This window comes from Rhinoderma darwinii, chromosome 4 (genome assembly GCF_050947455.1).
Source record: "Rhinoderma darwinii isolate aRhiDar2 chromosome 4, aRhiDar2.hap1, whole genome shotgun sequence".
In the NCBI taxonomy this organism is placed as follows: Eukaryota; Metazoa; Chordata; class Amphibia; order Anura; family Rhinodermatidae; genus Rhinoderma; species Rhinoderma darwinii.
In genome coordinates this window covers 127,711,686-127,736,038 of record NC_134690.1, presented here as the reverse complement: position 1 = coordinate 127,736,038, position 24,353 = coordinate 127,711,686, and the positions used below count along the sequence as shown (strand labels likewise).

Below are 24,353 nucleotides of genomic sequence, written 5' to 3'. Positions count from 1 at the left end.
TATTGCACAACATTGGCTGGATGATCATGTAGTAAAGTCACGTGGCTAACATGTATGGAAAAATATATCTACTCAGCTAGGTATGCTGAACACACATATGATAAAATATGGTCCTTGTGGGTGGAGAGACGGGGTTTGAATTTAGCACCTAATGCTGCGGCTGAGATTAATTCTGGAACATAATCGTTTTGTGGACAGTGCGTGTTGTGTAGGGTAAACTGAATGGCAAGTGGGGATATTAGTGCTTAATATATCTGTATACCATGGATTTATATATGTTTTGAACTATATTTGGTGCTGTTTTATGTGCTAATATTGTGTATTCGTAACAATGCATACTCTGGAAGAAAGGGGGAGGGGGTGTTTGTATTTGGGTTGTGATGGTGTATCACAAATGTTTTATTTTTTTGTTGAAAATGAAAATAAAAAATTACTTGATTTAAAAAAAAATATTTGTTGTGCAGGTTATTATGGTCACGGCGATATCGAATATGTATGTATATATATATATATATATATATATATATATGTATGCCAGTACATTAGCCTGTTACACAGGCAGTTGTTAGCACATAACTAAGTATGCCCTAACAACAGGAATTCTGTACTAAAATAAAGTAAAATAAAGAGAGACACGGTGCCACATAGTGCAATAAAAGCAATAGAACCAAGGGGAGCAATCAAACATCAGGAAAACCGCTCACCTTAGATAGTGGACACCGTTAAGTGTCACACAAGCAAGAAGCTGCTGCCAGGTCCATACACAAACAAACCAAGTTTGATGTCAGAGGTAAATCTGAATGTAAGAGAACAAAAAGGACCTACGGCTTCTAGTAAGGATATCAGAGTAGAATGGAGTTGAAATAAACGTATTTATTTGCAAAAGACAGGGCTACACGTTTTGACGCCGATCCGGAAATATGGTCAGACAGTCCTTCAATAGACCCTGGGCTGTCTGCCCATTTACGGTACATCCCTCGACCGCGTCACAGGAATTCCCTGTGACGCGAGACAAGGGGCATCTCCCTCCTCATTTTCCCCTCGAATGCCGCAGTCAGCTTTGATCGCGGCATTCAAGGGAATAGCAGCGCAGATCAGAGGTTTCTCTGATCTACGCCGTTAGAGCGGGGCTGCGGCTGTATAATACTGCCATTGCCCCGCCCCTGACAACTAGTGTGCGTGCGCAGTCAGCATAAGGTGATGCAGCTGGCGCTGCACTAATAAGCGGCGACGTTGGCACTGAAGATAGAGAACATGGGTGTTTTGCAGTGCGCCCGCCAATTCTCTGTCTTCAGTGCCGGCGCTCATCACCTCATGCTGACCGCACGCGCACACTTGTCAGGAGCGGGGCAATGGCTGTGTTACACAACCACAGCCCTGCTCTGATTACATTTATGTGTCACAATACTAAGCTGTGCGATCACACAGCTTAGTATCAAAATACATGAATTTACGGTATTGAACAGTTTGAGGGTGCACGGCATGAAAATAGTATTGATATTTCGATGCGTCGTACAACCCTACCAATTAGACCTCGCAAATACCAAGCTGTAGCCATCAAGCAATTCTAATGTTAAAGGCCACCAAGCTCTTCCGTGGACACTTCGGGAAAACGAACAAGGAGTCAGAGAGGCAAAAGGAGAAAGTAACCTTTTTGGTTATATCGATAGATAGACCCGCCTAGCAGACCACATTTAATCTGTGAAGAGAGCGTTTCTTAGGAAACTGCAATAAGCCTCAAGCTTTCAGCATTGCGGCTTTAATAGCCACACCGCTAAACATAGCGACTGTAAAATTGGGTGGAAGACTGGCCCTTGAGAGAGCAGATTGCGCCGAAGAGGTAAGAAATAGGCAAAGCAGGCTAGAAGAGCCACTATGTACCAACAACAGCATGGCTAGTCAAGAATGACGAATATGGTCAGCATCCCCATGGCCTTAATCCTCCACATGGGAAAACGGGTCTGCATCTGTAAAATGTTAGGTGTATCTGACCACAGTGATGAGACTGTCCACTATAGAGGTTAACTTGGAGGATTGCTTATCATCCAGCTCCAATTTGGAATTTGAGAGCTCACCCACGGACAAGGTTTACGATGAGGGGAAGAAGCTGTAGATAGGTTCACTGGAGGGAGAGAGGAGACTGATGTGGCAAGTGAGACCGCCAATTTCCGACCTGTTTAGGATACCTGCCATGGATAAAAAAACACGGACAAAGAATCCTGAGAAGGTTAGTTGCAAGGCGAACAATCATGGACTGAATGACAATGGAGAGGTCACCAATGACCCTGGAGAATAAGGGAATTAGCCCATTGTGGTTTGACTTCAGAATTAGGCATGGGCATTACGGGGGGATGGCGGAGATGGTTGTGCCACAGAGTGATCGTCCACAGATGCTCGAAGAGTAGGTTGACCACATGAGAATTTTTGGCCACATGTTGAACAGGCAAAGTAAGTTACATTCGGTACCTGTCGGGAGGATTCTCCTCTGGTGTCTGACATGTCAGTATAGGGGTCACCATGTTCCTCAGTTACAACTGGGGGAAAAATTGTGACTAGGAGTCCAGTCAATATACTGGAAGATGGCTGTGACTAAGGGTGTAATTGTCGTCTGAACTTGACTAGAGTCTTATAGGTATATGCTCCCCTACTGTAATTTATGTCAAAACAAATTATTTTGTTTAAAAGTGTTTTTATTGTGTAAAAGTAGTAAAACATAAAACATATACATATTTGGTATTGTCATAATCGTACCAACCCATAGAATAAAGGTAACATGTTTTTTAAACTACATGGTGAACTGCATACTTTTAAAATGCATACAATCCCGTGTGGCTGATTTTTTCAATTCTCCAAAAATAAAAACTTAATAAAAGTTATTCTATATATATGTACCCAAAAAATATAACTCGTCCCGCAAAATACAAGCCTTCATACGGCTATGTTGATGAAAAGAGAAAAAAGTCATGGCTCTTGGAATGCGACAATGAAAAAAAAGAAAAAGAATGCCAGCTCATTAAGGCGGAACTAAGCCTGGTTATTAAAGTGTTAAAGGGATTTTCTAGGAATAAAATATTGATGGCCTATCCTTACCCGCAACCCCTTTATTGTGTATACAGGCACAGTGCCATACATACAAGTGTTGTAGTGAACTAGTACAGCAGCTCAGTTCTATTCACTTCAATAGAATTAGGCTGCAGTACAAGACAACTGCCCGTATGGATGAGCCACTTTGCTTGTGTAAACAATATCCCCCGAAAGTCCTGGAAAACCCCTTTAACCCCTTAATGACCGCCGATACGTCTTTTTACGGCGGTCATTAGTGGGCTTTATTCTAGAGCGCCGCCAAACTACGTCGCTGCTGTAGAATAAAGTAAACAGAGCAGGGAGCCGTGAAATCTCCCTGCTCTCAGCTGCCAGAAGCAGCTGAGGGCTGGGGGCGTCCCTGCTCTGCCGGGTGAGATCGATATTAGTATCGATCTCACCTGTTTAACCCTTCAGATGCGGTGCACAATAGCGAGCACCGCATCTGAGTGGTTTTGGAGAGAGGGAGGGAGCTCCCTCTCATCTCACTGACACCCGGCGATAAAATCGCCGAGTGTCTGTGTCTTCTATGGCAGCCGGGGGTCTAATAAAGACCCCCAGGTCTGCCTGCAGCGAATGCCTGCTAGATCATGCCGCAGGCATGACCTAGCAGATGCCTGTCCGTTTTAAACGGACAGGCAGTAATACACTGCAATACAAAAGTATTGCAGTGTATTATAATAGCGATCGGAGGATAGTGAAGTCCCCTAGTGGGACTAGTAAAAAAGTAAAAAAAGTTTAATAAAGTTAATTTAAAAAAAAAGTGAAAAAAAAATAATGAAAAACCCAGCTTTTCCCCTTACAAAATGCTTTACTATTAAAAAAAAACTACAATAAAGCAAAAAAGTTACACATATTTGGTATCGCCGCGTCCGTAACGACCCCGACTATAAAGCTGTTACATTATTTAACCCGCACTGTGAACGCCGTAAAAAATAAAATAAAAAACAATGGAAAAATTGCTGTTTTCTGTTAATCCTGACTTAAAAAAAATGTGATAGAAAGTGATCAAAAAGTCGCATCTACTCTCAAATGGTACCAATAAAAACTGCAAGTCGTCCCGCAAAAAACAAGACCTTATACAGCTATGCCGACGCAAAAATAAAAAAGTTACAGCTCTTCGAATGTGACAATGGAAAAATCTAAAAAATGGCTTGGACATTAGGGCCCAGAATGCCAGCAGGGGGAAGGGGTTAAAGTGGATAATAAAAACATGAAGTGATATTTAAGTTATGAGTATCCATTAAGTTATGATCAGCATTAAAAAAAGAAAGGAAGATACAAGAAAGGAAGACTTGGCGGTACCTGATCCGCTCCTTTATTATTTTTCCACGCAGATAAGTCAACTGAGGGGGTTGGAGAACTAGACCTATTCTAGATAGAAACACCCTAATTTTTAAGATTTAGCTGCACTAGAGGCAGATCGGATGTTGGACTTTGGCCAGTAGCGTAGCTATAGGGGTCGCAGTTGTGACCGAGCCCTTAAGTCTGGGGGGCCCATAGTCACACAGCACGCTAATGATTTAATACATTTTCTGAGCCGTGGCGCCGGCACTTCCTGGTTATGGGCCGGGCTCCTTAGACGTCACGGACACATGGTACACTCAGTGTACTGTGTGACCGTGACGTCAAGTGAGTGGCGTTCCAGCCAGCGTGGAAGAGCCAGTGCAGAAGATCCTGGAAGACTCCAGGTGAGCTGCAGAGGGGGCCTGTAATGTATTGTATGTGTATGCAGTGGAGAGAGGAGATGGGGGCCATTAAATTACTGTGATGACCTCCAGGGGGTCGCGAGTCACTCACCAAGGTCCTGGTTCCATTCAATGCTAGAGCAAGGAGCCGACGGCTCTTTGCTCCAGCTTTCACTGTGCCTTGAGCGTCATCGCGCCAGTCTGAGCTGAGTCACTCATAGCACAGACCAAAGGAGGAGAAGGATCTCATCCACCCAGCGTGGGAACGGGGATAGGTAATTTTTTTTCTATTATGCATGTATGAGGGCATTATACTGTATGGGTGGGCCGATATTGTGGGGTTGGGGCATTACACTGTATGGGGAGCTGATATGGGGGGCATTATACTTTATGGGGGGCTGATCTGGCGGGGGCATTATACTGTATGGGTAGCCCATATGGGGGGCATTATACTGTATGGTGGGCTTTATACTGTATGGGGAGCGGATATGGGGGCATTATACTGTATAGGGAGCTCATATGGGGGGCATTATACTGTATGGGGAGTTCATGAGGGGCAATATACTGTAGGGGTGCTGATATGGGTTTATTATACTGTATGGAGGGGCTGATATGGAGGGCATTATACTGTATGGGGAGCGGATATGGTGGGGGCATTATACAGTATGGGAGGCATTATACTGTGTGAGGGCAGCTATGGGGGGCATTTTACTGTATGGAGGGCATTATACAGGGTGGGCCATTTATATGGATACACCTAAATAAAAGGGGAATGGTTGGTGATATTAACTTCCTGTTTGTGGCACATTAGTATATGGGAGGGGGGGAAACTTTTCAAGCTGGTTGTTGACCATGGCGGCCATTTTGAAGTCGGCCATTTTGTATACAACTTTAGTTCTTTCAATGGGAAGAGGGTCATGTGACACATCAAACTTATCGAGAATTTCACAAGAAAAACAATGGTGTGCTTGGTTTTAAGGTTACTTTATTCTTTCATGAGTTATTTACACGTTTCTGACCACTTATAAAATATAAAGTTGGATACAAAATGGCTGACTTCAAAATGGCCGCCATGGTCAACACCCAGCTTGAAAAGTTTCCCCCCTCCCATATACTAATGTGCCACAAACAGGAAGTTAATATCACCAACCATTCCCATTTTATTTAGGTGTATCCATATAAATGGCCCACCCTGTAATGTGTGAGGGCAGCTATGGGGGGCATTATACTGTGTGAGGGCAGATATGGAGGCATTATGCTGTATGGGGCAACTATGGGGAGCATTATACTGTATGTAGGGCATTATACTGTGTGAGGGCAGCTATGGGGGCATTATACTGTATGTGGCAGCTATGGCGAGCATTATACTGTTTGGGGGCAGCTATGGGAGCATTATTCTGTGTGGGGGCAGCTATGGGAGCATTATACTGTGGGGGGGGGCATTATACTGTGGTGGTCAGCTATGACGGGCATTATACTGTGTGGGGGAAGCTATGGGGCGCATTATACTGTGTGGGGCAGCTATGGGGATCATTATACTGTGGAGGCAGCTATGGGGGGCATTATACTGTGGGGGCATCCATGGGGGCTGTTGGGCAAGGTGGCTGGGCATAGGCGCGTGCAGGGGTCTGGTGGTGTTGGGGAGGGGGCCCAAGCTAAATTTTTGCACCAGTGCCCATGAGCCTTTAGCTACGCCCCTGACTTTGGCATTTGTTAATTATCAGTCCATATACGTAGCGCACTTTGATATTAGAGAAGACTGCAGAAATGTTTTCAATTAAAAGGTTTTGGGGATTAGATAATTAAGCTGTTTCAGGCATCTTAAAGGGAACCTGTCAGTTTATTTTGGGACTATCAACCACCACTTATGTAGTTTACTTGTATCTTTCTAATGATGCAAAAAACTTTTAAATCACCTTGAACTGTATACAAATGAGTTAAAAAGAGTCATCTGGACGTTGCTGGCATTCTGAATAGTAACTCATTTTGCTCACAAAGCACACCCCTATTTGATTGATTGCTGTGCCAGCGGCATGTTACGTCACTCCTCGCCCTCTCCAAATCTTGCGTTGCTGACACATCAATCAACCATTCAGGGGACTGTTTTGTGAGCAGAATTTGTGACTACTGAGAAATCCAGCACCGCCTAGGTGAGACTTTTGAACTAATTTGCATAGAGCGAGAGGTCATTTAAAAGTTATTTTATCGGAATCATTAGGAAGATATTAGAAAAAGCATAAGAGGTTGGTGGTGGTTGATTGTCTCAAAATGAGCTAACAATTTTCCTTTAACCCCTTCTCGACCGCCCATTGTCTTTTGACGGCAGGCGGTAAAGGTCCCCAGTTTACAGTGACGTCTTTTGGCTTTGCTGTAGAAAAGGCTGATGAGCGCTCCTCAAAGCAGGAGATGTAAATTAGAGAAGTCTTCTGAGTACAGTTGGGATCAGAAAAAAATTGGATCCCAGCTGTTTAACCCTTTGATCGCCGTAATTCATAACAGTGGCATGATCAAAGGGTACTCCTATATTTGATCGTGACACTGGAAACCCGAGGACAGGATCGAAGACCAAGGGAACCCTCTCCAGTCAGGCCTAAGTTCCTAGAAAGGACCACTTGGCTGTCTGCTCAGTAAACCTGCTGTTAGGCCTTATTCACACGGACATGTCCGTTTTGCATGCGCAAAAAACATTGCGTTTTGCATGCGCAAAAGGTCCGTGTGGCATCAGCATATGGTGCGCGACTGCGTGATTTTCGCGCAGCCAGCATCATGATGACACTGGTTTTATGTTTACAAACAGAAAAGCACGAGGTGCTTTTCTGTTTTCATTCATTGCTTTTACTGCTGCTGCACGAATTACGCACGGCACCCGGAAGTGCTTCCGTGTGCCGAGTGCGATTTGCACGCACCCATTGACTTCAATGGGTGCGTGCAGCGCGAAACACGGGCAAATATAGAACATGTCACGAGTTTCACGCAGCGGACATACGCTGCGTGAAATTCACTGACAGTCTGAACGGCCCCATTCTAACATAGGTCCGTGCGACGCGCGTCAAAATCATGCGCTTAGCACGGACGTAAAGTTGTAAATAAAGTTATCCCTTCATGGGATTAAAAAGATGAAACAAAAAATAAATAAATAGAAATATGTCTCAAAAAAAGTCATTATTTTGCATAAAATATATTTTATTGCCCATACATTACATAAAAACAAAAAAACCTACACATATAAGATATCTACATGACTGTAATGACCTGAAGAATTAATCCAACAGGTTATTTAGGGCGTAATGTGAACGGGATAAAAAATAAAAATGCTGAAAATAGCTTTTCCCTATATTCACGCTGCAAAAATTACATGATATAACTTACACAGTAAATGTTTTCTACCCCCAAACCACGTAAAGAAAACAATGCAATTTCTCCTGCATAAAACAAGGCCTCAGATAGCCACGTCAATGAAAAAAAAAAAATTATGGTCAATAAAGTGTTAAAGATATATTTATACAAGGCAAGCTCAAATCATGTGATACTCATTTTGAATTACTTTTCTTCTTTTTTTTTTTTACTCTTTGTATTGCATTGTTTTTTCTTCTTAATCCTTTTAACTTTATTTTAAAGAGCAAAGTTAGGGTCAGTTCACACGTTGAGTAAATACTGCGGATTTTCCGCAACGGAATTTGTTGTGGAAAATACGCAGCATAATACAGTAGCAGCAAAGTGGATGCGATAGAACAAATCTCATCCACACGGTGTAAATACTGAGCAAAAAAAACGCTCAAAAATTGACATGCAGTGTGGAATTTTATTCTGCAGCATGTCAATTGTATTTGCGTAGACTCTGCTTATTTGTTGGGGGGGGGGGGGTAAATCCTGCAACAAATAGCAGTAGATGCGTTTTTTTGTAGCAGATTCCGCCGCAAAAAACGCAGCTCATAAAAGTAATACATTCTCATACTCACCCAGAAGTCTGTTTCTTCCTCCAGGCCGGCCTCCTGGGATAACGTTTCATCCCATGTGACCGCCAAAGCCAATCACAGGCTGTGGCAGCGGTCACATGGAATGAAACGTCATCCCAGGATGCCGGCTAAATGCTGCAGTTTTCCGCAGCGGCCATTCCGACCAAAAAACTGCACCAGTTTGGTGGTTTTTCGCCCGGAATTCCCTGCGGTGCACAGGACGGATACGCTGCAAGTTTTTACACAGCGTATCAGCCCCGTGTTAACTCAGCCTTGGGAATTTGCTATATTCAGGACCCTGGCTTTCCCTCCGTCTCCTCAACCAGTGAGTAAAAGTTTATAGACACCGCTCCTAATTATTGAGTTCAGGTGTTTGAATAACACCCATTGCAAACAGGTCCATACAATCAAGCACACAGCCATGCAATCTCCATAAACTTAAATTGCTAGTAGTATGGGTAGTACTGAAGAGCTCCGTGACTTTAAACATGGCATTGTCATAGGATGCCACCTTCTACACAAGTCAGTTTGTGACATTTTTCATCTGATAGATCTGCCTCGGTCAACTGTAACTGATATTGTTGTAAAGTGGAAGCGGCTAGAAGTAACAACAACTTAACCCCTTAGTGACCACCAATACGCCTTTTCACATGAGTCACTAATGGGCTTTAGGCTAGGCTGACGCCTTTTCACGTCAGCCTAGTCTAAGTCCTGCACGGATGTCCCGTGCAGGCAGGAGCCCGGGCTCTGCTGTCTGATGACAGCTGAGCTCCTGCTCCAACGCCCGCGATCGAAGTTTACTTCGATCGCGGCCGTTTAACCCGCTAAATGCCGCCGTCAATAGCGACCGCGGCATTTAACTTTGTTTACAGAGGGAGTGCGCTCCCTCTGTCACCCATCGGCGGCCCGCGAATGCGATCGCGGGTCTCCGATGGGGTGTCATGGCAGCCGGGGGCCTGATAAAAGCCCCAAGGTCTGCCCTGGACATATGCCTGTTAGGACGTGCCGGAGGCACGTCCTAACAGATTGCCTGTCAGATTTACACTGACAGGCAATAATGCTCTGGTATACGAAGTATACCAAAGCATTATAGCAGCGATCGGAATATCGCACAGTAAAGTCCCCTAGTAGGACTAATAAAATAAATCAAAGTGAAATAAAGATTATTAATAAAAAGTACAGTAAAAAAATTAATAAAACCATTTTTTTCCATAAAAAGTGGTTTTATTTAGTAAAAGTGTAAAAAAAAAAAAAAAGTACACATATGTGGTATCGCCACGACCGTAATTACTCCATTAATAAAGTTAATATGTAATTTAAACCGCAAAGTGAACACCGTAAAAAAAAAAACCCAAAAAACCATGGCGAAATTGCCATTTTTTTCCATTGCCCCCCAAAAAAGTCATAATAAAAATGAATCAATAAGTCCCATGCACCCCAAAACAGTACCATTCAAAACTACGTCTTGTCCCGCAGAAAACAAGCCCAAAAAATCACTACATTGATGGAAAAATAAAAAAGTTACGGCTCTTGGAAAGCGACGATGCAAAAACAAATAATTTTAGTTCAAAAGTGTTTTTATTGTGCAAAAGTCATAAAACATAAAAAAAAACTCTACATATGTGGTATCGCCGTAATCGTACCGACCCATAGAATAAAGGTAACATGTTATTTACGTCGCATAGTGAACGGCGTCAATTTAAAAACTAATAGAACAATGGCGGAATTTCAGTTTTTTTTTATAATCCCCCCCAAAAAGGTTAATAAAAGTTAATATAAAAATTATATGTACCCAAAAATGGTGCCATTAAAAAGCACAACTAATCCCGCAAAAAACAAGTCCTCATACAGCTATGTAGACGAAAAAATAAAAAAGCTATAGCTCTTTGAATGCGACTATAGAAAAACGAATAAAATAGCTTGGTCATTAGGGCCTAAAATGGGCTGGTCACTAAGGGGTTAAGAGGCTCTGTCACCAGATTATCAAATCCCTATCTCCTATTGCATGTGATCGGCGCTGCAATGTAGATAACAGTAACGTTTTGTTTTGTTATTTTTTTTAAAAACGTTCATTTTTGGCCAAGTTATGAGCTATTTTATATATATGCAAATGAGGTTTTAAATGGACAACTGGCCGTATTTTTTTTCGTATGTCCAACTGGGCGTGTATTGTGTTTTTAACTGGGCGTGTTTACTTGTTTTACTAACTGGGCGTTGTGAATAGAAGTGCATGATGCTGACGAATCAGTGACCAATCAGCATCATGCACTCCTCTCCATTCATTTACACAGCAGCATCACGTTCTTACTAGAACACGATGTGCAGCCACATACACAGACATCAACGTTAATCAAGTGTCCTGATAATGAATATACATGACCTCCAGCCTGGACGTCATGTGTATTCAGAATCCTGACACTTCTGAATCTTTTCTGTGAGATTCCAGCAAGCCACGCGTAATCTCGCGAGATTAGGAGGTAAACGAGATTTCGTTTCACTTGCTGGAAATCTCACAGAAAAGATTCAGAAGTGTCAGGATTCTGAATACACATGACGTCCAGGCTGGAGGTCATGTGTATTCATTATCATGACGTCCAGGCGGGAAATACGGACCGTATATCATGGACTGAACACACTCGTGTGAATCCGGCCTATGGGTATATCCACAAGTAGGGTAAACACTGCGTATTCTCTGCAACGGATTTCATTGTGGAAAACCTGCAGCATAATAGAATGGTAGCAGAGAGGATGAGATTTGAACAAATCTAATTCACACTCAGTGTAAAAAAATCAGCCCCAAAAAACATTCAGAAATTTGATCTGTGGTGCGGTTTTTAATCCGCAGCATATGAATTTATGCTGCGAAATTGCTTTTGTTGCTGGTTTTCCCCATTGAATTCAATGGGGAGATAAAACCTGCAATAAAGAGCTACGTGTTGAGATTTCTGCGGCAGAGAAGCTGCGATTCCACCACAAAAATCGCAACACTGTAGTCATGGCGAAGCGTCCCTTGGTTGTGCGTGCAGCATGTCCTGCTGGGATGACTTTTTATCCCATGTGACCGCTGCAGCCAATCACAGGCTGCAGCGGTCACGTGGGACGAAACATCATTCCAGGAGATCAGCCTGCAGTACGTCAGAACGGTGACGAACGGAAACCATTAGCAATGTTTCCGTCACCATTTATATCAATGGTGACAGAAACGGAAGCTGTGGTTTCAGTTTCACTTTCCGTTGCGGGGTTCACCTGACGGAAAGCTCCGACGGAACCCCGGAACGGAAAACCAACGGTGATGTGAACAGGCCCTAAGGCTTCGTTCGCCTCAGCGTCGGGTTCCATTCATGAGTTCCGTTAGACCTTTCCATCGGAGGAACCCATGAACGAAAGACAAACGGAAACCATAGCTTCTGTTTGCATTGACATTGATTTCAATAGTAATACTTCCGTTGCAATCAATGGAAAATGCAAACAGAAGCTATGGCTTCCGTTTGTCTTTCAGTTCATGGATTCCTCCGATAGAAAGGTCCAACAGAAACCCATGAACCGAACCAGATGTGAATGAGGCCTAAGGGGGAGCGCTAGAATAGATGTCAAGTCGAATCAAAGAAATCCTGGACGTGTCAGTCTACAGAAGTCTATAGGATCACACTTCTCATACGGCAGGGTTTATACGTCACGGCCTAAATGCGTTGCTGCATAAAATTGAGGCAAAATGGCGCGATTTTGCCGCGAATAGCGAGTGGCAAAAAAATAAATAAGAGCAAAGTAATTTTTAAGCGCGACGTGCTAAACATATTACACACTGAACTTCGTGACGCTCGAACATCGCATCACCAGCTCATAATCACGTCAATCAAACACGCTCTCCAGCTAAACTTATAATGCGCTTAACACCCCCCGGAAGTTGTGATCATACATTGAGCCGTTCCCGTCCTTTCCCTCTCTTCCAGAGCAGATGTAGCGCCCTCACTGGTCGGCGGTCTAGCCAGCAGCCGGAAATCTTGCGCAAGTCTGCCCCCCCACCGAAGTCGGCGAGCAGCCAATCAGCGTCGGGGATTCCTGTCTGTGGGCTGAGTCATTTTCACCAGTTCGAGGCTTTCTTGTTACCGGCATTCCGCCTAAACTAGTGGCTGGTGAGCGGAGTGGCTGCGGTGCTTACCGGAGAGGCGGTGTTCCAGCGGTTTTCGTCTAGGCCTGAGAAGCATACTAGAGTAACGCGAGCTCTATTTACCAGAGTATTCTCATTTACAGACAAGCGGTTAAGAGAGGCCCCGGCGCTCCCATCATGGCTGACAACGACAAACTGGATAACCAGCGGCTGAAGAATTTCAAGAACAAAGGCCGCGACTTAGAGGTAGTTATCCCGCGCCTGCTCCGGCCGTCTATTACGGTGACTGTCATACACTGGCTCTCGGTGACCCTGGTCCGAGGCATAGCGCTTATGGGCCCAGCTGTGACGTCGCTGCCGCCGGGGCCTGACGGAGGAATGTGGAACCAGGCCTGGAGGGAGAAAGGGCGCGGTGGCTGATGAGAACCGATTCTCATCTGTGCTATTTGAGGGCGGATCCCGTTCCTTTATCGGCGCAATGCGAGGGTCACCCGTCTGTAACCCGGCGGTGAGGCGTGGGCCGGGAGCACTGCTGCCTGTCGTAGAGCTGTATCTCTCTGTATGTTTCCAGCCGGGCCTGCGTGTCCCGGCTTAGTCCCTCTCGCCATGCTTTCCTAACATAGGTGTGCCCGGAGAGCAGCACGTCTCACCATACAGCCGCCTTCTATAGGCCGCTCACAGTACTCTACTGTGGGGGCACGTCCAAGGCTCATCCGTTGTCTGTCCCGCCTATAGTGGGCCATAGCGTTGCGTGGTCGCTGCATAATCTATTAGTTTATCACAATATTCAGGTCGAATATGATTTACTGTATAGTCTACACACGAGGTCACCTGTTAATTTCCTGTACACCTGAATACAACTTGTTCCCTGTTATCAGGAGAGGCTGACTGTAGTGTTCTTCAATATTCTCACTGTACCACCAGATTTCCGTACATAAGTGGTTTATATCCGCTCCTCGTATTGTGTGTAGATCCATATGGGGCAGGTTGGTGACTTTCTTGTGTTTGCGGTCACCACGCCTCCAGTGCTTGTCCTGTATACCACACACTACTCACCAGATAAGAGGTCACTGTTATCCCCAATAAGCAGCCTACATTATTACAAACGTTGTTTTCTACAAGCCAATGAAGTCTGTGGGTCAGGCCGCTAGAGCATGGGTTTGATAAGAGTATGTTCACACGACCTATTTTCGGGCTGTAAACCCCCGAAAAATCGGAAGCAGAACGCCTCCGAACATCTGCCCATTGGTTTCAATGGGAAAACGGCGTTCTGTTCCGACGGAGCGTTTTTTCGCGGCGTTTTTTACACGTACAAAAACAGCCGCAAAATAGAAGTGCAGGACACTTCTTGGGAAGTTTTTTTAGCCGTTTTCCATAGACTAGTGAAATAGCTCAGAAAATCGCGAGTGGCACAAAAACGTCTGAACATCAGGAACTGTTCTCTTAAACAGCTCCGTATTTTGAGAAGTTTTTGACTCTGCGTGTGAACATACCCGAAGTGTTAAGTAGGAAGCATCTATTTTTAGGACAGTCATTTGGGTAACCTGTGGCTCGCCAACTTTTGTGAAACTACAACTTTCAGCATGCCCTGAGAGCCGCTAGGAGTAGTAGTTTTGTAACCACTGCAGAGCCGCATGTTAGAGACCACTGTTTTGGTGACTTGGTGGTTTTTATTGTCCTGCAGTTCATTTTAGGGCACATTTCCAATCAAGATGACTATATTTAGTGGGTTGTCAAGACTTGGGTATGTTTCCAGCTTTCCTCAATGTATGACCAGGGGGCAGGCTATGAGCAGTGCTCAGGATAAATGGGGTTTGACAATTTAAAGCTTCATTTATTATTTAATAAAAAGTTCTTAAAATTTCTAATATACTTTTAATTACTCATCAATTTCAAGAGATCTGTTTTGTGTTCAGGTCGGAGAGTATCACTGGACTGACACTTTAAGCCACTAGCATGGGTACTGGGCACTACTGTTGCTGTGGCGACCGTACTACGCCTGGAGAGCACTGTGCACGGGTCCAACTCGAACTGGATCCATGCGCTATACACTGCAGGGTGTCGTACGGTTGCCACGGCAACATTACCGCGCAGGAGCATCACTTCAAGCTGTACGAGCAGGAGAGTATAATGACCCATTCTGTACATAGCTAGCCCTGCTCTCAACTGAAGTCCTAAGTTTTATCAAGTATAAACAATCCTCTGAGATAAATACATCAGCACACTTTGCTACAATGTATTATAGGTTAAGGCGGTTTTACACTAGGTGATTATCAGAAGAGACAAGCGTTCATAGAATGCTCGTTGCCGATAATTGCCCTGTGTAAACGGAGCAGCGATCAGCAGATGAATGAGCATCTACTGATCGTATAGTTTTAAAATAAAAAGTAAAATATCGTTGTTGGCAGCACATCTCTCTGTGTAAACAGGGAGACGTGCTTCCGTCATACCGTATGGGGACGAGCATCGGAGTGACGGCCGCTCATCCCCATCCATAGCTTTGTGTAACAGGAGCAAACGAGCGCTGATCAACTATGTCTAGGGCCTTAAAGCGGCTCTGTCACCAGGTTATAAGTGGCCTATCATGTACATAATATGATCGGCGCTGTAATGTAGATTACAGCAGTGTTTTTGTTTTTTTTATTATTTAGAAAAACGATCATTTTTGACGGAGTTATGACCTATTTTAGCTTTATGCTAATGAGTTTCAATGGACAACTGGGCGTGGTTTACTTTTTGACCAAGTGGGCGTTGTACAGAGGAGTGTATGACGGTGACCAATCAGCGTCATACACTTCTCCATTCATTTACACTGCAGATAGCGATATAGCTATATCGCTATGTGCAACTACATACACACACAATAACATTACTGCAGTGTCCTGATAATGAATATACCTTACCTCCAGACAGGACGGGATGTGTATTCAGAATCCTGACCACTTCTCTGTGAGTTACAGAATAGCAGCCGTAGTCTCGCGAGATTATGCTGTAAACTGTCATTTACAGAGAGATCTCGCTGTGCTACAGTAGTGGTCAGGATTCTGAATACACATCCCGTCCTGGCTGGAGGTAATGTATAATCTCCCGTGTGAACTCAGCCTTATCCTGAGATTCTAGGCCGTACGATCATTGGTTGGTCTTGTGGCCATGTCTGCAAATGTTGGAGTTTTGGGTCTAATGGATGTCCACGGCCATTTGTGTAAGTGTGACGTGTCAGTAAATACCCTAGTGGGCTCTCTGAGAGGTAGCCTTATGTGCAAATTAATTTTAAAATTAAACGGCTCACAAAAAATACTTTTTTTTTCTTTTTCCCCGAGATCCTATTTTGGAAGCCAGCCTTTTAGCAGTGGCCCTTTTAATGACCACCTATTCCTGCAGAGGTGTGTAAGCCTGTTGATGTTGTGGAGAGCTTGTATGGACCCTTTTAGAAAGATGATCATGCATCTGACTCCCTGAAGGTGTTTGCAACACAGCAGAGATCTGATTCTAGTGACTTTAAAGAGGCTCTGTCACCAGATTTTGCAGCCCCTATCTGCTATTGCAGCAGATAGGCGCTGCAATGTAGATTACAGTAACGTTTTTATTTTTAAAAAACGAGCATTTTTGGCCAAGTTATGACCATTTTCGTATTTATGCAAATGAGGCTTGCAAAAGTACAACTGGGCGTGTTGAAAAGTAAAAGTACAACTGGGCGTGTATTATGTGCGTACATCGGGGCGTGTTTACTACTTTTACTAGCTGGCCGTTCTGATGAGAAGTATCATCCACTTCTCTTCAGAACGCCCAGCTTCTGGCAGTGCAGATCTGTGACGTCACTCACAGGTCCTGCATCGTGTCGGCACCAGAGGCTACAGTTGATTCTGCAGCATCATCAGCATTTGCAGGTAAGTAGCTACATCGACTTACCTGCAAACGCCGATGCTGCTGCAGAATCATCTGTAGCCTCTGGTGCCGACACGATGCAGGACCTGTGAGTGACGTCACAGTGCTGCACTGCCAGAAGCTGGGCGTTCTGAAGAGAAGTGGATGACACTTCTATACACAACGCCCAGCTAGTAAAAGTAGTAAACACGCCCCGATGTACGCACATAATACACGCCCAGTTGTACTTTTACTTTTCAACACGCCCAGTTGTACTTTTGCAAGCCTCATTTGCATAAATACGAAAATGGTCATAACTTGGCCAAAAATGCTCGTTTTTTAAAAATGAAAACGTTACTGTAATCTACATTGCAGCGCCTATCTGCTGCAATAGCAGATAGGGGTTGCAAAATCTGGTGACAGAGCCTCTTTAAATAGATTAAGTAGCTGTAAGCTATGGAGGTGTAGCACTTGTGGTACGTTGTTCACTATGCAGTGGCTTGTGTACTATAGTGTTGGTATTTGAAAGCCAGAATTTCTTTAACCTCTTCCCGTCATAAACCACTTTCAGATTTAAATTTTCTTTTTTTCCTCCCCACTTTCCAAAACAGCTGAATATACTTGCAGTTCTCACTTCATACGAGCTTCTAGCAGCACTAACTCAGGCTAGATCGCAGCTCCACGGGCTTGGTTGAATGTTAGGATTCTAAGTGGTTACCTTGCCTAGAGTGGGTTGAATTTGAAGCTTCGTATATTTGGAGGGGGGGGTTTCTGACACGCAGGATCGAGCTGTTATCGATCACATCTAAGTTATGAACCAGTACGTGCCGCTGACCTGGTGGTTTCAGCACTAGATACAGCTGCTCTGTATACAGGATACGAAGCTGCTGTATCTCAAAAAGTAAAAAATATTTTTAAGAAAATGTAATTACAAAGTTGCACCAATCACAGTGATGCACATTTTTATTTAAAAATAAATTCTAGTTTTCCAAGGTGTACATAGCTTTTATGGGATTTCAGCTGTTAGATGTAAAATAATGTTGTGATTCGTAGACCGTAGAGATGGATGTCTGCCACGGGGCCTGAAGAGGATGGTGTGAACCTGGGAAGCTGAGTCTAAGGGACACCAGGTGTTGACCTTTTAAAGAGACTCTGTCACCAGTTTATCAATTCACTATCTCCTAACTAATCTAATAGTCAATAAATCTAATGTGACTCTAATGGCCAAATAGGAGGTGGCTATTTTCACTCTGGGCGGTGTAATGTTTTCTGTGTGACGCTAGCCAATCGGCATACAGCTTCTCCCCCTTCCCTACCCAGAAACATAGCATGATCATATAGTATACAGCTTCCATTCCCAACTGTGTACTCAACTGGTGATATCTCTGGTTGTCACAGCTAGAACTGCGAGCCTGGTATCATATGAAAGATTACCCTCTTTCATATGCCACCAGAGCCGCTGTTCTAAGTAGTCCACAGCCTGAGATGTGGCTGTTTGAAGTGATCCCCCTTGTAAAGCAGCTTCATGCTGATAGGACAGCCTTCAGAGGCTGTGAGAATCGCTGCTGTTACCTCCCACTTGTCAAAGTCTCATTTACATATTTAGAAAACTCATAACTTTGCAAATAAACATTTTTTCAAACCAATTACACTAGTTATCCGCAGCAAAGCGCCTATTAGATTAGCTAGGAGATAGGGAATTGATAAACTGGTGACAGTCTCTTTAACCACTGTACAAAGATGTGGACAGCTGCTAATATGCCCAGGTCACTACCCCCGATGTATTCTTCTTTGGCAACAGCTGACAGGCAGACGAGATAAAAAAAATACTACCCGGATCCACACAAACAGGATGCGTGTTCTAGATGTGTAGCTTGAGGCCTCGTGTTTTTAAATCTATCAGTGCTATAAAATGCCTTAGCCTCTAAAGCAACAAGTGTGTGAACATGCCCTTATGGCTGTGACACATTGATGAATCTCACCCCTTTACTGAATGTGGATACGACACCTGAAGTATTCCATGTCGAATGTTGCCTTTCCTCCCGCTGTCATCTCTGGTATAATAAGGAAATCCATTTGTGGTATTTAATACAATTATCTATTTTAAACCATGTGCCGTATGTTATCAGATTTCAAAGTCTGTCTATATTTATACTGCACACTCATGCCTCCTATGCCTGGCTACTGTTGTAGGACACTCTGTACTTGGGGACCATGGCTCTTGTCCAGTGAAGCTAGGTTTTGAATTGAAGATGTATTTCAATTATGGGAAAGCTTTCTTTCCTTTTCATTGTCTGCGATCTTTATAGCATGTGCATTTATCGCATGGCACTAGCTGCGCTTTTACCTGGACCCAGCTGACTATACAGATTTTCTTGCCCCTCTACACTTTTTGTATTCACACCCAGTTCTTGTTTGTTTTATGGGAGTGCTATGTATTTGACTAATGAAATGAGCAGTGGCTGTTACTATGTATTCTGGTAATGGATTCTGTGTAGTTACTGTAATGTCTGACTGGTCATTTTCAGAACTTAAAGAGGCTGTCACCACATTAGTGGCCATCTCCTATATAAGGAGATCGGCGCTATAATGTAGGTGACCGCAATGCTTTTTATTTATAAAAACGTTCTATTTTAAACCACTTTATGAGCAATTTTTAGCTTTATGCTTGCGTTTCCTAATGCCCAAGTGGGCGTGTTTTACTTTAGACCAATCAGCGTCATGCTCTTCTCTCCATTCATTTACACTGCACTAGCGATATAGTTATATCGTTATGTGCAGCCACATACACAAACACTAACATTACTGCAGTGTCCTGATAATGAATATACATCACTACCAGCCTGGACGTGATGTTTATTCAGAATCCTGACATGTCTGTAGCGTCTCTGTGAGATTTACAGCAAGGCAAGCGTAATCTCGCGAGATTACGATGTAACCTGTCATTTCAAACGAGATTACGCTTGCCTTGCTGGAATCTCAGAAAATACACTCCTCTGTACAATGCCCACTTGGTCTAAAGTAAAACGCGCCCACTTGGGCATTAAGAAACTTATTAGCATAAAGCTAAAAATCACTCATAAAGTGGTTTAAAATAGATAGTTTTTCTAAATAAAAAGCATTACGTCACCTACATTATATTGCCAATCTTATATAGGAGAGGGCACTTATAATGTGGTGACAGAGCCTCTTTAAAGGGAATGTGTCGCTAGAATTTTTTATTTTCATTTTCATTTTTTTAATTAAACAATTATTATTTAAGTGATTACACATTGTTTTCATTTTCTCACAAGTCAGGAAATATAAATTAGATTCTAATTTCTAACATGTCCATGTGCTGGTCACTAGAGGAAGCACTTCCCAAAATTGCAGCATGGTTAATGTGGTAAAGCAACCTCATTGCTTTATGCTGCAAATTTGGGGTAGACGCTCTTGTGTCCGCACACAATCCCCCCCCCCCTCTCCCTTATTCTGGCTAGTGCCAGGAGGAGGGGGTTGAATCTTCAAACCTCCTACACTGTGTGCCGCCATTTTCTGAGCGAATGCACAGTGTAGGAGGATTAGATACAGTGGTAATCAGACCGTATAACACTAACATAATACACACATCACCTACACAAACATAACTTACCTGCTGCCGCCTCCACTCCTATTCCTTGCGTCTTCGCTTCCTTGAACATATGGCCGGAAGTCGTCATCTGACCGGCTGGCAGCTTCCAGTCCACATGAACATGACGCCGTATTTCACTCTAATGAGCTTCGTTTTGGTCAGTGTGGGAGTGGCGCAGTGAATCAAGTTGGGCTAGAATGATAAGTGTATGACGCTGATTGGTCGGCGTCATACACATTTCTATACAACGTCCACTTGGTGAATAGAAAAAAAATGCCCTATTGGGCATTTAGAAAACCATTCGCATAAAGCAAAAAAATTTCATAACTTGGTCAATCGTGGGTTTAAAAAAAAACAAAAAAAACACAAGCACTTTGTAGATGACTACTATTAGATTAGGTTGGAGATAAGATAGTTATAAAATGGTGACAGAGCCTCTAACATATATTGCTGTTTCCAACATATTCGCTAAAACAAATCTAAAGCGGGACAACCCCTTTCAGGGAAGGGCTATAGAAAGTCCGTTAAGGATTCATATTAAGGCTCCCTCTGAAGTTATAACAACCGTGTATTTTTATTTCCGAAGCCCAGCTGTACATTGTTGTAGAAGTCATGTTTTGCTTGGTTTAAAACCTTTCCTTTTTTCCTTTTTCAGAGTATGAGAAGACAGAGGAATGAAGTTGTTGTGGAGCTAAGAAAGGTATAGTAATGTTCCTCTATTTAAGGGGTATTTCCAATTTAGACATTCATGGCATACCCACAGGATATGCCATAAACGTCTGATAGATGTGGCTCCTCGCTCTGGGAGCTGCACCTAAATCAAGAACGGAGGTCATTCGTCTCTTATTTTGCCTGGTGCGGCAACTGCTAATTCCAGACGGGGACTAGTGGAGATGGGGCTCTTTACATTCTGTTGTATGGGAGTTATGGAGACAGCCGAGCAGCATTTGCTTGACTGATTCTGACTCTCCCACTCAACAGAGATCTGTGCGCATGTGTGGCACCCTCTTCACTAGTCCCCGCATAGAATTGGCAGCTTGTGGCCATCTCACCAGGAGAGACTGGTCGGTTGACCCACATCTCAGACGTTTCTGGTGTATCCTGTGGATATGTCATTGTCGTGAATGTCTAAGCTGGGAATACCTCTAAATGTGATATTGGTTTAATAACTGTGTGTGTGTGTGTGTGTGTGTGTGTGTGTGTGTGTGTGTGTGTGTGTGTGTGTGTGTGTGTGTGTGTGTGTGTGTGTGTGTGTGTGTGTGTGTGTGTGTGTGTGTGTGTGTGTGTGTGTTACATACATGTCTTCAATGAATTAGAATATTATTAAAAAGTTAATTTATTTCAGTAATTCAGTTCAAAAAGTGAAACTCTTATATTATATAGATTCATTACACACAGTGATCTATGTCCAGCATTTTTATTTTTTTTTTCTTTTAATGTTGATGATTATGGCTAACTGTTAATGGGAACCCAAAATTTAGTGTCTCGGAAAATTAGAATATTAAATAAGCCCATTTTCAAAAATGATTTTTAATGCTGAAATGTAGGCCTACTGAAAAGTATGTCCAGTATATGAACTCAATACTTGGTCGGGGCTCCTTTTGCATTAATTACTGCATCAATGCTGCGTGGCATGGGGGTGATCAGTCTGTGGCACTGCTGAGGTGTTATGGAAGACCAGGTTGCTTTGATAGCGGCCTTCAGCTGGTCTGCATTGTTGGGTCTACTGTCTCATCTTCCACCTGACAATACACCATAGATTCTCTATGGGGTTTAGGTCATGCGAGTTTGCTGGCCAATCAAGCGCAGTGATACTGTGGTTATTAAACCAGGTATTGGTACTTTTGGCAGTGTGGGCAGGTGCCAAGTCCTGCTGGAAAATGAAAATTTTGAGATTTTTTTATTAACGGTTAGCCATAATCTTCATATTAAAATAAATAAATGCTGGAAATCACACCGTGTGAAATGAATTGATATGAGTTTCACTTTTTGAATTGAATTACTGATATGTAATCTGTGTCACACACCAGAAAGTTAGTCTGCTCCTCCTGAAACATAAAATTACACTGCAGGTGCTAATCTGCCGTGATTTATATGAACCAACAAGAAAGTGCAGATGCACACGGAGGTCGCTAAGATGGATAGATATATTATGTAATTTTATTTGTATTACTGCTATAGTTATGTCTATAAAAGTGAGTGTCTTAGCGCTCAGTTTGATCATTGTGCGAGCCCCCCTGCCACGACAAGGTGACCTCATACAGCGGCTACACTGAACATTAAGCCCTTATTTACACGACAGGGTTTCCCGGCCGGGTGACGGCCGTTCATAAATCGTCCGTCACCCGGCTGCATTAGGAACAATAGACCCCTAATGGGGCTATTCACACGACCGATATTTTTTTTGACGGCCCGGGAAACCTGGCTGTCAAAAAATGGGACATGCCCTATTTTCGGCCGTTTACCCGGCCGCCCGGCTCCCATAGAAGTCTATGGGGCCGGGTAATACACGGCCATCACTGGAATGTGTCCCGAGTGACGGCCATGTATTCCGTCGCTCGGGTGCTCTCTCTCCTCCTCCTCCTCCTCCTCACAGTGCAGAGTGCATGTGAGGAGGAGGGTCTTTGTTTGCTCCCTGTAGGAGTCGGAATTCCCAATCCCCGGCCGGGGATTGGGGATTCCGCTACAGGAGAAGTGAGTGACTACACTGTCCATATATGGACACAGCGATGTCACTCACTTCTGCAGCGGAATCCCTGACTCTATGGCCGGGGATTCTTCTCCAGGAGAAGTCAGTGACTACACTGTCCATATATGGACAATGAAGTCAGTGACTTCTCCTGGAATGTGGGGGGGGGGGGGGTGCAACCTGCAGGGGCTGGGTGGCATCACCTGCAGGGTTCTGGGTGGCATCATCTACAAAGGGCTGTGTGTGGCAACAAGTTTAAATGAAATTCATCAGATTTTAAAATGGACAGGGGAAAAAAACGGATGCAAAATCGGCCGTTAAAAACGGCAACATGGCCCGGAACGGATGCAAAACGGCCGATTTTATCGGCCGACGCTCGGACCCTGTCGTGTGAATGAGGCGTAAGTCTCCTATTATAGGGATATACCTCTCGGGATTAAGCCCACAATGAGCTCAATGAGTGTTGCAGACTGCACTATTGCTTCTGTGAAAAAAATTGAAGTCTAGAGAACGAAGGCAAATGGAATCCAACTGAAACAAAAGAATTACCATAGAAATCAATGGTAATTTAGACGGAAGCGATGCTTTCCATTTGGATTTTGTCATCTCCTTCTGACGGAAGGGATCTAAACGGGAGAAAACTGTAGTGTGAACTTAGCCTTAAAGAGGCTCTGTCACCACATAAGTGCCCTATCTTGTACATAATGCGATTGGCACTGTAATGTAGATTATTTTCGATCCATTTTCACCAAGTTATGAGCGATTTTAGCTTTATGCTAATTACTTTCTTAACCCCTTCCCGCACCTGGACGTAACTGTACGTCCAGGTGAGCAGTAACTTCGCGCACCTGGGCGTACAGTTACGTCCACGCTTTAACAGTTAACCGCCGCGCGGCGCTACACCGCAGCGGCGGTTAACTGTGCAGGGTGTCAGCCCTGCTCTCCCCGTTGCCGATCAGCGGCCTGTCGCCGCTGAAATCGGCAATTAACCCCTTCGATGCGGTGGTCGATTGCGATCACCACATCGAAGAGGTTTACAGCGGATCGGCAGCCCCCCACATGTATTTGCGGGGGCTGGCGATCCTTATCATGGCAACCAGAGGCCAGACAATGACCTCCGGGTTGCCATGTATGGAAGCCTCGGAGGATCAGCCTCCGGCCGGTCCTCCGATGCTTCCTGTCAGTGTGACGGTTACGTCACAATGACAGTTAGAACACATTACACTACGTGTGTAGTGTAATGTATTCCAGCAGCGATCAGCGCTGCAAGTCTAAGTGTCCCCTAGTGGGACAAGTAAAAAAAAGATAATAAAAATGTTTTTAAAAAGTGTAAAAATAAAAGTTATAAGTGACATAA

The 24,353-nt window shown here is 43.8% G+C and overlaps 1 protein-coding gene across 3 annotated transcripts in view; it reads left to right on the top strand.

The window, feature by feature from the left end:
• The first annotated feature begins 12,672 nt into the window (after window positions 1-12,672).
• The window catches only part of KPNA4 (karyopherin subunit alpha 4), a 57,037-nt gene continuing 45,356 nt past the window's right edge, over window positions 12,673-24,353 (top strand). Inside the window, exons 1-3 of one of the 3 annotated variants that reach the window (XM_075861565.1) lie at window positions 12,673-12,858; window positions 12,977-13,079; window positions 20,963-21,007. In XM_075861565.1, the coding sequence (XP_075717680.1) occupies window positions 13,011-13,079; window positions 20,963-21,007 (114 nt within the window). In that variant the 5' untranslated portion in view covers window positions 12,673-12,858; window positions 12,977-13,010. Of the gene's footprint in view, window positions 13,080-20,962; window positions 21,008-24,353 lie in introns of all 3 variants that reach the window. The other 2 variants (XM_075861563.1, XM_075861566.1) reach the window with 2 other exon arrangements.